This window comes from Mesoplodon mirus (assembly GCF_964341445.2).
Source record: "Mesoplodon mirus genome assembly, chromosome: 9".
In the NCBI taxonomy this organism is placed as follows: domain Eukaryota; kingdom Metazoa; phylum Chordata; class Mammalia; order Artiodactyla; family Ziphiidae; genus Mesoplodon; species Mesoplodon mirus.
Genome location: NC_138985.1, coordinates 18,808,636 through 18,822,578, shown reverse-complemented (window position 1 = coordinate 18,822,578; position 13,943 = coordinate 18,808,636). Strand labels below are relative to the sequence as shown.

The following is a 13,943-nucleotide window of genomic DNA, read 5'->3' as shown; positions in this document are numbered from 1 at the left end:
AATGTGTGTAACAAGCTGCCCAAGATCCTTTACCAGACTTAGGCAAATCCTGCCACATTGACAACTATGTTTTATTGAGTTAGCTTTTCTGAGAGCAGCTGAGTGCAAGCAAAGTCACAGTTTTAGATGTGTTGAGAAGACTTTGTTGGAGTCAGACAGGAAATTGGAAATCTCAAGAATGTTTGTCATAGTGGGAGAATGATTTTTTTCAAATATTATACTGTAGGAAGAAAAGATCCTCCTATAAATGTTTGTATTTTAAGATAATCAAAGTAATTTGAATTTTTACTTTTATTTTCTCCTTTAGAATAATCTCTGTAGAATTACCAGATGATGCAAGACAGTTTGGAATTCAGTTCAGATGGTGGCAACCATATCATTCTTCCCAGGGAGAGGATGTATGGGCTATTGATGAGATTATCATGACATCTGTACTTTTCAACAGCATTAGTCTTGACTTTACCAATCTTGTGGAGGTCACTCAATCTCTGGGATTCTACCTTGGAAATGTTCAGCCATACTGTGGCCACGACTGGACCCTTTGGTAAGGATTTCATCTTTGTTCTTATTGTTATTGTTACAATTTGCATTAAGGATTGAAACCCAAAGATGATCTTCCAGTCCATCCAGCACTTAGTCATTTGTTGACAAATATTAGCTGAACATGAACCATTTGAAAAGTCACTGTTATGTCTATAAGTAAGTTATCTTGGGAAAGAAGACTAAAAACAAAACACTGATAGATTTAAATAAATATAAAATTTCACTATATTTATCCATCTCAAATTTTCATTTTCCCACCATTACATATAAAAACCCTCTTCAAGAAGTGTTAACAACTAAAGTGACTAACATATTCTCCCTTCATGGAGGTCCATCATGATCATAGTGAAAAGTGAAATCACTCTAATGACTATTTTAATAAAATTTCTCATCACATGTTTTATTTTCATGCTGTCTTACATAAAGTCCAAGAAGTTTCTCCAACCCAAAGATAATATTTTTAGTCCATTTTATCAAGCAATATTGGACCAGGGACTTGTATAGTTAATGTCAGTGGGGTTTCAAGAGTGTGGGATTTCCTAGTCAAGACACCTTTCATTCTTAGATTTTTTTCCTCCCTATCATCATATGCAAACTTAATTATACATTAAGCAGTAAATAAATAACTTAAGACTATGATTAGTACTTCAAGAACATCAGTAGGATGACACAATAGCGATTACCTAGTTAGGAGGTGGCAACTTTAGATAGAGAGGAGGAGACTGTGTTTGGGTAGTTCAGAGAGTGGATACAACACATTCTACTAATTGGAAAGTAAAAGAGCAGGAAGTTCCAGGCACATGAAGATCTGAAGGAAGAGCATACACCTACAGGAAACTCTGTGGTACAAAGACTGCCAAAGCATGAGTGAGCATGACATGTTCAAAAACCAGGAAGGAGGCCAATGGTGCTGGAGCCCAGGTAACGAGGGAGCAAATGTCAGAAATAGAAGCCAAGAGATATGCAGAAGCCAGATCAGATAGAACTTTCTAGGCATAGAGATCCTAGGTTAAGTCTCAGGTCTGTATAATTTCAAAACTCACAACCTTCCCCACTGTGCAAACTGCCCCTCTTTGGGTTCCTTTAGAACTTTAAACATGATTGAGGAATAATTTTCTAAGAGTCTTTTACTTTCTATTGAGTCATGGTCAGACCAGTTTAATTTCTCCAGATAAATCTTGCCAAAAGCTATTCACTGCAATTGTCTCCTGAGAGCATATCATAAATGACCCATCAGTGACCTTATCATAATTAGAGGTAAATTTTACACACCATTGCACATAAAATTACCTTTGATGGGAATTGTGCATGGACAGTCACATCTCACACACAGCAGGCTAAAATTCTAGCATCAAAATGACAGCTGATGTCATGGAAGTACAGCTGATCACTTTTGCTGCAAGCACTGTCAAACTAGATAGAATGAAATTTCTCTATGACAAAATATGAAAGGTTATATTGTGTGTTTTCTAGTTGATAGCCTCAGATGCTTGTTTTTATGCATGCTGTTCTTAGTCCTGGAGTCTTCAAAGAAAATAAAGGGGTGAAGCAAATAAGAACAAAGATGTAAAGCAAAATGAGATTTCTTGGAATTTTATGATTCTGCAATTTTAAATTGACCTGAATTAACAATAATCCAAATTGGTCATATACCATAAACTATCCCCCAAGTTTGTGTAGCAGTTTTTCTTTCCAGCACTTTGAATACAACAAAGAATCATATAATGAATGCAAGTCCTGTATAATGTTTATTTTTTCGTAAATAGTTAACATCTGCTCAGATAAACTCCAAAGTTGCTGAGCATTTTAATTTTAACACTTGGGTTGAATACATGATAACAGCAGTTTAATTTCTGTGCTTTGCAAAACCCTAAGAACAATATCCTTTCACACAAGTCTGATGAATATTCTTAACCCACCACTGCTTTAATTGGTTGAGATACATTTACTCTGTGAAAGTACAATCACAATAATTATAGAAAACCATAAGAAAATATAAATAATTGTACGATCCCCATGGGCACCTTGAGCAGCGCCACAGGAGTTTTATTAACAACCACATGTGAGCAATCAAATTTGACTTCTCTGAAACGAAAAGGAGTTGTCTTGGTTATGAAACAACAGAGAGTGTACTCTGGTGGTGATAATGAGACTAGAGAAACACATTAGCTGCTTTAATAAGGACATGAAAAATGCTCTCTGCTCATTAAAATGAAACAACATAGAAGATTTCAAACTGTTCCCATTTTCTTAGCCAATGAATCAGAATAAAGCCCCATTTAATGACACCGTTTTCTCTCTGCTGCTGTTTAAGAATATATTGTCCAAGTTCCAAGTTCAATGTGAACTCACTTTAGTGATGTTTTTCAGAAATACTTATTACAATATTGAAATTCAAATGATGATATTGACCAAACTATTTATGATAACTACCTAGTCCTAAAAACAAGTTTTTTTTTTTAAAGTAAAACCTTTGGAGCTTGTTATCTTATTAAGTAAAAATTCTTTGAACATATTCAAATATGTGGCCTCTGCCGTTCAATGACCTGTTCTTCTCAAGGGAAATTTTGAAATGTATACATGTTCTCTACAAATGACTGGCGTTAAATTAATTATTGTTGGCTTTTGCCAGCTGAGAGTTCATTTGGTTCTCATTTTCTAACTCATGGCTTTCCATGAGCATGGATTGTTGTTACTGAGAGTGTTCTCCAGGGAAAACTTGGACAATTGTTTTTTCATTAGAAGAACTACAGTCAATATGCTATAAATCACTTTACAATATGTCATCTTAGAGCACATTTTTCCATGGGGAAATGAATTGCCTTTAATTATTTGTAGTACTTTCCTTTCTTCCGTACATAGTATCCGAAACCAGAACCTCTGTCTGCTTTATGTTCTAAAAATAGTCTTTAAAGCCTCTTCCATGTATTTTAAGATCACTAAGGGAATTATTTTAATTGAGATTTATTAAAGATTATTTGACTAATACTATTAGTGATAATACCAAGGGACATTTACATTCCTCTGTCTTATCTAGTAGACTAGCTAAGCATACAGGTGGAAAGGACATTGCTGTCATATTATCTAGAGTTTTGGTTTCAAAATGTGTAAAACTATGAGGGTATGGTCATCATAGCATATTAGAATTGGCAGTTCGTTTTAGTAGCAGAGATAAGGAGTTTTCCAGACAAGCAAAGGCTAAAGGAGTTCAGCACCACTAGACAGGCTTCACAAGAAATGTGATAAAGGACAGTCTTCAAGCTGAAACAGAAGGGCTCTAGTTAGTAACAGGAACAGATACAAAAGTGTAAATCTCACTGCTAAAGGTAAATACATAGTTAAATTCAAAGTACTCTCATGTAGTAATAGTGAGTAAATGACTTATAAATCTAGTATGAAGGTTAAAAGACAAAAATAGTAAAAAAAAAAAAGCTGTAACTGTAATAATTTGTTAACAGATAGACAAGATAAAAAAGATGTAAATTATGACGCCTAAAACATGAAACACGGTGGAGGGGGTAAAAATGTAGAGCTTTAGTGTGCATTTGACTTAAGTTGTTATCAATTTAAAGTAGACTGTTACAAATGTAAGATGTTTTATATAAACCTCATGGTATCCACAAAGTAAAAACCCAGAGTAGATACACAAAAGATAAAGAGAAGGGAATCTAAGCATACCACTGCAGAAGATCATCAGATCACAAAGGAAAAGAGTTAGAGAAGAAAGGAAAAAAGGAATCACAAAACAGCCAGAAAACAATGAACAAAATGGCAATAGTAAGTCCACACTGATCAAAAATTACTTTAAATATAAATGGACTGAATTCTCCAATCAAAAGTCATAGAGTGGCTGAATGGATAAACAAATAAGACCCAACTGTATGCTGCCTCCAAGAGTCTCACTTCAGCTTTAAGACCACACACAAACTCAGAGTAAAGGGATGGGAAAAGATATTCCATACATACAAAAGCCAGAAGAAAGTAGGAGTAGCTATACCTGTATCAGACAAAATAGACTTTAAGACAAAGATTGTAATAAGAGATAAAGAAGTGCATTACATAATGATAAAAGTGTCTGTCCAACAAGACAATATGACATTTGTAAATATTTATGCACCCCAACATAAGAGCACCTAAATATACAAAGCAAATATTAACAGACCTGAAGGGAGAAATCAACAGCAATACAGTAATCGGAATGGACTCAGTACCCTACTTTCAATAATGGAATCATACAGAATATCAATAAGAAAACACTGAACTTAAAAGACAAGTTAGACCAGATGGACTTAACAGACATTTATAAAACATTACATCCAAAAGCAACAGAATACATATTCTTCTCAAGTGCACATGGATCATTCTCCAGGATATATCGTATGTTAAGCCGCAAAACAAGTCTTAACAAATTTAAGAAGACTGAAATCACATCAAGCAACTTTTCTAACCACAATGGTATGAAACTAGAAATCGATTAGAAGAAAACTAGAAAATCCACAAACGTGGAGATTAAACAATGTGATACTGAACAACCAAACAGGTCAAGAAATCAAAGAATATCTTGAGACAAATGAAAATGGAAATACAACATAACAAAGTATATGGGATGGGAATTCCCTGGTAGTCCAATGGTTAGGACTCTGTGCTTTCACTGTCGAGGGCGCAGGTTTAATTCCTGGTCGGGGAACTGAGATCCGGCAAGCCACGCAGAGTGGCAAAAAAAAAAAAAAAAAAAAAAAAATATGAGAAGGAGCCAAAGCAGTTCTAAGAGAGAAGTTCATAGTAATAAATACCTACATTAAGAAACCTAGCTTTACACTTCAAGGAACTAGATAAAGAAGGGCAAAATAATTCCAAAGTTAATAGAAGGAAGGAAATAACAAATATCAGAGTGGAAATAAATGAAATAGAGACTTAAAAGATAATTGAGGGCCTCCCTGGTGGCGCAGTGGTTGAGAGTCCGCCTGCCGATGCAGGGGATACGGGTTCGTGCCCCGGTCCGGGAGGATCCCATATGCCGCGGAGCGGCTGGGCCCATGAGCCATGGCCGCTGAGCCTGTGCATCCGGAGCCTGTGCTTCTCAACGGGAGAGGCCACAACAGTGAGAGGCCCGCGTACCACCAAAAAAAAAAAAAAAAAAAAAGGTAATTGAAAAGATCAGTGAATGTAAGAACTGTTTTTTTTAAAAACTAAACAAAATAGACGAACTTTTAGCTAGACATACCAAGAAAAAAACAGAAGACTCAAATAAATAAAATCAGAGATGAAAAAGGAGAATTACAACTGATACCACAGAAAAATAAAGGATCATAAGAGGATACTATGAACAATTATATGCCAACAAATTGGACAACCTAGAAGAAATGGATAAATTCCTAGAAATATACGACCTACCAAGACTGCATCATAAAGAAATTGGAAATCTGAACAGACTGATTACTAGTAATGAGATTGAATTAGTAATCAAAAACCTCGCAGAAAACAAAAGCCTATGATCAGAGGGCTTCACTGGTGAATTTTACTAGACATTCTAAGAATTAATACCAGTTCGTCTCAAACTCCTCCAAAAAGTATAGAAGAGAGAGGAATACTTCCAAACCCATTCTACAAGGCCAGCATTACTCTGACACCAAAACTAAGCAAGGGTGTCATGAGAAAAGAAAATTACAGACCAAGATTCCTGATGAACATAGATAACAAAAATCCTCAGCAAAATATTAGCAAATCTAATTCAACAACACATTAAAAGAATATGTACCATGATCAAGTGGGATTTATTCCTGGGATACAAGGGTGATTCCACATGTGAAAATCAGTCAAGTGAGACACCACATTAATAAAATGAAAGACAGAGAAAGATTGGTTCAAGATGGCCGAGTAGAAGGACGTGTGCTCACTCCCTCATGCAAGAACACCAGAATCACAACTAACTGAACAGTCATCGACAGGAAGACACTGGAATTTACCAAAAAAGATACCCCACATCCAAAGACAAAGGAGAACCCACAATGAAATGGTAGGAGGGGGTGCAATCACAATAAAATCAAATCCCGTAGCTGCTAGGTGGGTGACTCACAAACTGGAGAACACTTATACCACAGGAGTCCACCCACTGGTGTGAAGGTTCTGAGCCCCATGTCAGGCTCCCCAACCTGGGGGTCCAGCAACAGGAGGAAGAATTCCTAGAGAATCAGACTTTGAAGGCTAGTGGGATTTGATTGCAGGACTTTCACCAGACTGGGGGAAACAGAGACTGCACTCTTCCGAGGGCACACACAAAGTACTGTGCACATGAGGACCCAAGGGAAGGAGCAGTGACCCCAAAGGAGACTGAACCAGACCTACCTGCTAGTGTTGGAGGGTCTCCTGCAGAGGCAGGGGGTGGCTGTGTCTCACCATGAGGACAAGGACACAGGCAGCAGAAGCTCTGGGAAGTACTTCTTGGCATGAGCCCTCCCAGAGTCCACCATTAGCCCCACGAAATAGCCCAGGTAGGGCTCCAGTGTTGGGTCGCCTCAGGCAAAGCAACCAACAGGGAGGGAACCCAGCCCCACCCATCACCAGACAAGTGAATTAAAGTTTTACTGAGCTCTGCCTACCAGAGAAACAGCCAGCTCTACCCACCACCATTCCCTCCCAACAGGAAACTTGCACAAGCCTCTTAGATAGCCTCATCCACCAGAGGGCAGACAGCAGAAGCAAGAAGAACTACAGTCCTGCAGCCTGTGGATCAAAGCCCACATTCACAGAAAGATAGACAAGATGAAAAGGCAGAGGGCTATGTACCAGATGAAGGAACAAGATAAAACCCCAGAAAAACAACTAAATGAAGTGGAGGTAGGCAACCTTCCAGAAAAGGAATTCAGAATAATGATAGTGAAGATGATCCAGGACCTTGGAAAAAGAATGAAGGCAAAGATCGAGAAGATGCAAGAAATGTTTAACAAAGACCTAGAAGAATTAAAGAACAAACAAACAGAGATGAACAATACAATAACTGAAATGAAAACTACACTAGAAGGAATCAATAGCAGAATAACTGAGGCAGAAGAACGGATAAGTGACCTGGAAGACAGAATGGTGGAATTCACTGCCGCGGAGCAGAATAAAGAAAAAAGAATGAAAAGAAATGAAGACAGCCTAAGAGACCACTTAAACACAACAATATTCACATTATAGGGGTCCCAGAAGGAGAAGAGAGAGAGAAAGGACCAGAGAAAATATTTGAAGAGATTATTGTCAAAAACTTGCCTGACATGGGAAAGGAAATAGCCACCCAAGTCCAGGAAACACAGAGACTCCCATACAGGATAAACCCAAGGAGAAACACGCCAAGACACATAGTAATCAATTTGGCAAAAACAAAAGGCAGAAAAATTATTGAAACCAGCAAGAGAAAAATGATAAATAACATACAAGGGAACTCCCATACCGTTAACAGCTGATTTCTCAGCAGAAACTCTACAAGCCAGAAGGGAGGGCATGACATATTTAAAGTGATGAAACGGAAGAACCTACAACCAAGATTCCTCTACCCGGCAAGGATCTGATTCAGATTCAATGGAGAAATCAAAAGCTTTACAGACAAGCAAAAGCTAAGAGAATTCAGCACCACCAAACCAGCTCTACAACAAATGCTAAAGGAACTTCTCTAAGTGGGAAACACAAGAGAAGAAAAGGACCTACAAAAACAAACCCATAACAATTAAGAAAATGGTAATAGGAACATACATACTGATAATTACCTTAAACATGAATGGATTAAATGCTCCAACCAAAAGACACAGGCTCACTGAATAGATACAAAAACAAGACCCATATATATGCTGTCTACAAGAGACCCACTTCAGACCTAGGGGCACATACAGACTGAAAGTTAGGGGATGGAAAAAGATATTCTGTGCAAATGGAAATCAAAAGAAAGCTGGAGTAGCAATACTCATATCAGATAAAATAGACTTTATAATAAAGAATGTTACAAGGGACAAGGAAGGAAACTGCATAATGATCAAAGGATCAATCCAAGAAAAAGATATAACAGATATAAATATATATGCACCCAACATAGAAGTACCTCAGTACATAAAGCAACTGCTCACAGTTATAAAAGAAGAAATCAACAGTAACACAATAATAGTGGGGAACTTTAACACCTCACTTAACCCAATAGACAGATCATCCAAACAGAAATTAGTAAGGAAACACAAGCTTTAAATGACACAATAGTCCAGATAGATTTAATTGATATTTATAGGACATTCCATCCAAAAACAGCAGATTACACTTTCTTCTCAAGTGCACATGGAACATTCTCCAGGATAGATCACCTCTTGGGTCACAAATCAAGCCTCAGTAAATTTAAGAAAACTGAAATCATATCAAGCATCTTTTCCAACCACAATGCTATGAGATTAGAAATCAATTACAGGGAAAAAAACTAAAAAAAAAAAAAACCACAAACACATGGATGCTACACACAGTACGTTACTAAATAACCAAGAGATCACTGAGGAAATCAAAGAGGAAATCAGAAAATACCTAGAGACAAATGACAATGAAAACACGATGATCCAAAACCTACGGGATGCAGCAAAAGCAGTTCTAACAGGGAAGTTTATGGCAATACAAGCCTACCTCAAGAAACAAGAAACATCTCAAATAAGCAATCTAACCTTACACCTAAAGGAACTAGAGAAAGAAGAACAAACAAAACCAAAGTTAGTAGAAGGAAAGAAATCATGAACATCAGAGCAGAAATAAATGAAATAGAAACAAACAAAACAGTAGCAAAGATCAATAAAACTAAATGCTGCTTCTTTGAGAAGATAAACAAAATTGGTAAACCTTTAGTCAGACTCATCAAGAAAAAGATGGAGAGGAATCAATAAAATTAGAAATGAAAAGAAGTTTCAATGGACACCGCAGAAATGCGAAGCATCCTAAGAGACTACTACAAGCAACTCTATGCCAGTAAAATAGACAACCTGGAAGAAATAGACAAATTCTTAGAAAGGTATACCCCTCCAAGACTGAACCAGGAAGAACTAGAATATATGAACAGACCAATCACAAGTAGTAAAATTGAAACTGTGATTAAAAATCTTCCAACAAACAAAAGACCAGGACCAGATGGCTTCACAGGTGAATTCTATCAAACATTTAGAGAAGAGCTAGCACCCGTCCTTCTCAAACTCTTCCAAAATATTGCAGAGGAAGGAACACTCCCAAACTCATTCTGTGAGACCATCATCACCCTGATACCAAAACCAGACAAAGATACTAGAAAAAAGAAAAATACGGACCAATATCTCTGATGAATATAGATGCAAAAATCCTCAACAAAATACTAACAAACAGAGTCCAACAACACATTAAAAGGATCATACACCCTGATCAAGTGGGATTATTTGCAGGGATGAAAGGATTCTTCAATATACGCAAATCAATCAATGTGACACACCATATTAACAAATTGAAGAATAAAAACCATATGATCATCTCAATAGATGCAGAAAAAGCTTTTGACAAAATACAACACCCATTTATGATAAAAACTCCAGAAAGTGAGCATAGAGGGAAGCTACCTCAACATAATAAAGGCCATATATGACAAACCCACAGCAAACATCATTCTCGATGGTGAAAAACTGAAAGCATTTCCCCTAAGATCAGGAACAAGAGAAGGATGTCCACTCTCACCACTATTATTCAACATAGTTTTGGAAGTCCTTACCATGGCAATCAGGGAAGAAAAAGAAATAAAATGAATACAAATGGAAAAGAAGTAAAACTATCACTGTTTGCAGATGACATGATACTATACATAGAGAATCGTAAAGATGCCACCAGAAAACTACTAGAGCTAATCAATGAATTTGGTAAAGTAGCAGGATACAAAATTAATGTACAGAAATCTCTTGCATTCCTATACACTAATGATGAAAAATCTGAAAGAGAAATGAAGGAAACACTCCCATTTACCACTGCAACAAAAAGAATAAAATACCTAGGATTAAACCTACCAAGGGAGACAAAAGACCTCTACTCAGAAAAGTATAAGACACTGATGAAAGAAATCAAAGATGACACAAACAGATGGAGACATATACTGTGTTCTTAGATTGGAAGAATCAATATTGTGAAAATGACTATACTACCCAAAGCAATCTACAGATTCAATGCAATCCCTATCAAATTACCAGTGGCATTTTTTAAAGAACTAGAACATAAAATCATAAAATTTGTGTGGAGACACAAAAGACCCTGAATAGCCAAAGCAGACTTGAGGGAAAAAAACGGAGGTGGAGGAATCAGACTCCCTGATTTCAGACTATACTACAAAGCTACAGGAATCAAGACAATATGGTACTGGCACAAAAACAGAAATATAGATCAATGGAACAAGATAGAAAGCCCAGAGATAAACCCATGCACCTATGGTCAACTAATCTATGACAAAGGAGGCAAGGATATACAATGGAGAAAAGACAGTCTCTTCAATAAGTGGTGCTGGGAAAACTGGACAGCTACATGTAAAAGAATGAAATTAGAACACTCCCTAACACCATACACAAAAATAAACTCAAAATGGATTAGAGACCTAAATGTAGGACGAGACACTATAAAACTCTTAGAGGAAAACATAAGAAGAACACTCTTTGACATAAATCACAACAGATCTGTTTTGATCCACCTCCTAGAGTAATGGAAATAAAATCAAAAATAAACAAATGGGACCTCATGAAACTTAAAAGCTTTTGAAAAGCAAAGGAAACTACAAACAAGACAAAAAGACAACCCTCAGAATGGGAGAAACTATTTGCAAATGAATCAACAAACAAAGGATTAATCTCCAAAATATACAAACAGCTCATTCAGCTCAATATTAGAAAAACAAACAACCCAATCAAAAAATGGGCAGAGGACCTAAATAGACATCTCTCCAAAGAATACATACAGATGGCCAAGAAGCACATGGAAAGCTGCTCAACATCACTAATTATTAGAGAAATGCAAATCAAAACTACAATGAGGTATCACCTCACACCAGTTAGAATGGGCATCATCAGAAAATCTACAAACAACAAATGCTGGAGAGGGTGTGGAGAAAAGGAAACCTTCTTGCACTGTTGGTGGGAATGTAAATTGATACAGCCACTATGGAGAACAGTATGGAAGTTCCTTAAAAAACTAAAAATAGAATTACCATATGATCCAGCAATCCCACTATGGGTATATACCCAGAGAAAACCATAATTCAAAAAGACACATGTGCCCCAAAGTTCATTGCAGCACTATTTTCAATAGCCAGGTTACGGAAGCAACCTAAATGCCCATCCACAGATGAATGGATAAAGAAGATGTGGTACATATATACAATGGAATATTACTCAGCCATAAAAAGGAACAAAATTGGGTCATTTTAAAGATGTGGATGGATCTAGAGACTGTCATACAGAGTGAAGTAAGTCAGGAAGAGAAAAACAAATATCATATATTAACGCATATATGTGGAACCTAGAAAAATGGTACAGATGAAGTGGTTTGCAGGGCAGAAATAGAGACACAGACATAGAGAACAAACATATGTACACCAAGGGGGGAAAGTGGCGGGGTCATTGGTGGTGGTTGGATGAAATGGGAAATGGGGAATGACATATATACACTAATATGTATAAAATAGATAACTAATAAGAACCTGCTGTAGAAAAATAAATAAATTTTAAAAAATAAAAGATAAAAATTATATGATCATCTCAATAGAGGCAGAAAAAGCATTTGACAAACTTCAAAATCTATTTGTGATATAAACTCTCAATATAGTACATATAAAGGGAACATACCTCAACATAATTAAGGCCATCTATGACAAGCCCACTCAATGATGAAAGGCTTAATGCATTTGCTCTAAGATCAGGAACAAGCCAAGGATGCCCACTCTCACCACTTTTATTCAACATAGTCCTGAAAGTCCTAGCCAGAGCAATTAGGCAAGAAAGACAAAAGTCTCTAAAATAGAAAGGAAGAAGTAAAACAGTCTTTATTTGCAGATGATGTGATATTATATCATTATAGATAGAAAAACTAAAGACTCCACGGAAACTGCTAGAACTAGTAAACAGGTTCAGCAAAGTTGCAGGATACAAAATCAATACAGAAAAAATCAATAGCATTTCTATATGTTAACAATGAACTACCAGAAAGAAAAATTAAAAAAACAATTCTGTTTACAGTTGCATCAGAAAGAATAAAATGCCTAGCAATAAATTTGACCAAGGAAGTGAAAGATCTGTACACTGAAGACAGTAAGACGTTGATGAAAAAAATTGAAGAAGTCACAGAAAAATGGAAATATAATCAGTGCTCATGGATTGGGATGATTAATATTGGTATAATGTCCATACTACCCAAAGTAATCTACAGATTCAGTGCAATCCCTATCAAAATTCCAGTGGCATTTTTCACAAAAATAGAAGAAACAATCCAAATAGTTGTATAAAAACCACAAAAGACCCTCAAATAGGCAACACAATCTTGGTTTCAAACTATATTACAAAGCTATAGTAATCAAAACAGTATGGTATTGGCATAAAAACAGACATGTAGATCAATAGAGAACAGAAAAGAGAGCCCATAAATAAACCAATCCATATATGATCAATTAATTTTTGACAAAAGAACCAAGAATATACAATAGGGAAAGGACTCTCTTCAATAAATGGTGTTTGGAAAACTGAACAGCCAAACACAAGAAAAAAATTGGACTACACAAAACCATACACAAAAATTAACTCAAAATGGATCAAAGACTTGAACATAAGACCTGAAGCCATAAAACTCTTAGAAGAAAACATAGGCAGTAAGCTCCTTTACATCGGTCTTGGTAGTTATTTTTTTGCATTTGACACCAAAAGCAAAGGTCATGAAAGCAAAAAATCACAAGTGGGACTACATTAAACTAAAAAGCTTATGCACAGCAAAGAAAACTGTCAACAAAATGGAAAGGGAACCTACAGAGTGGGAGAAAATATTTACAAATCCTGTATCTGATAAGGTGTTAATATCTAAAATATATAAAGAACTCAAACAACTCACTAGCCAAAAAAAACCCTAAACAATCTAATTTTAAAAATGGGCAGGGCTTCCCTGGTGGCGCAGTGGTTGAGAATCTGCCTGCCAATGCAGGGGACACAGGTTCGAGCCCTGGTCTGGGAAGATCCCACATACCACGGAGCAACTAGGCCCGTAAGCCACAACTACTGAGCCTGTGCACCTGGAGCCTGTGCTCCACAGCAAGAGAGGCTGCAATAGTGAGAGGCCCACGCACCGCAATGAAGAGTGGCCCCCGCTTGCCGCAACTAGAGAAAGCCCTTGCACAGAAACGAAGACCCAACACGGCC

General features: G+C 36.7%; 1 protein-coding gene across 1 annotated transcript in view; it reads left to right on the top strand.

The window, feature by feature from the left end:
* The window catches only part of RELN (reelin), a 525,441-nt gene that overhangs the window by 367,821 nt on the left and 143,677 nt on the right, over positions 1–13,943 (top strand). The window contains exon 20 of the mRNA XM_082631643.1: positions 308–544. Within this exon, the coding sequence (XP_082487769.1) occupies positions 308–544 (237 nt within the window). The remainder of the gene's footprint in view (positions 1–307; positions 545–13,943) is intronic.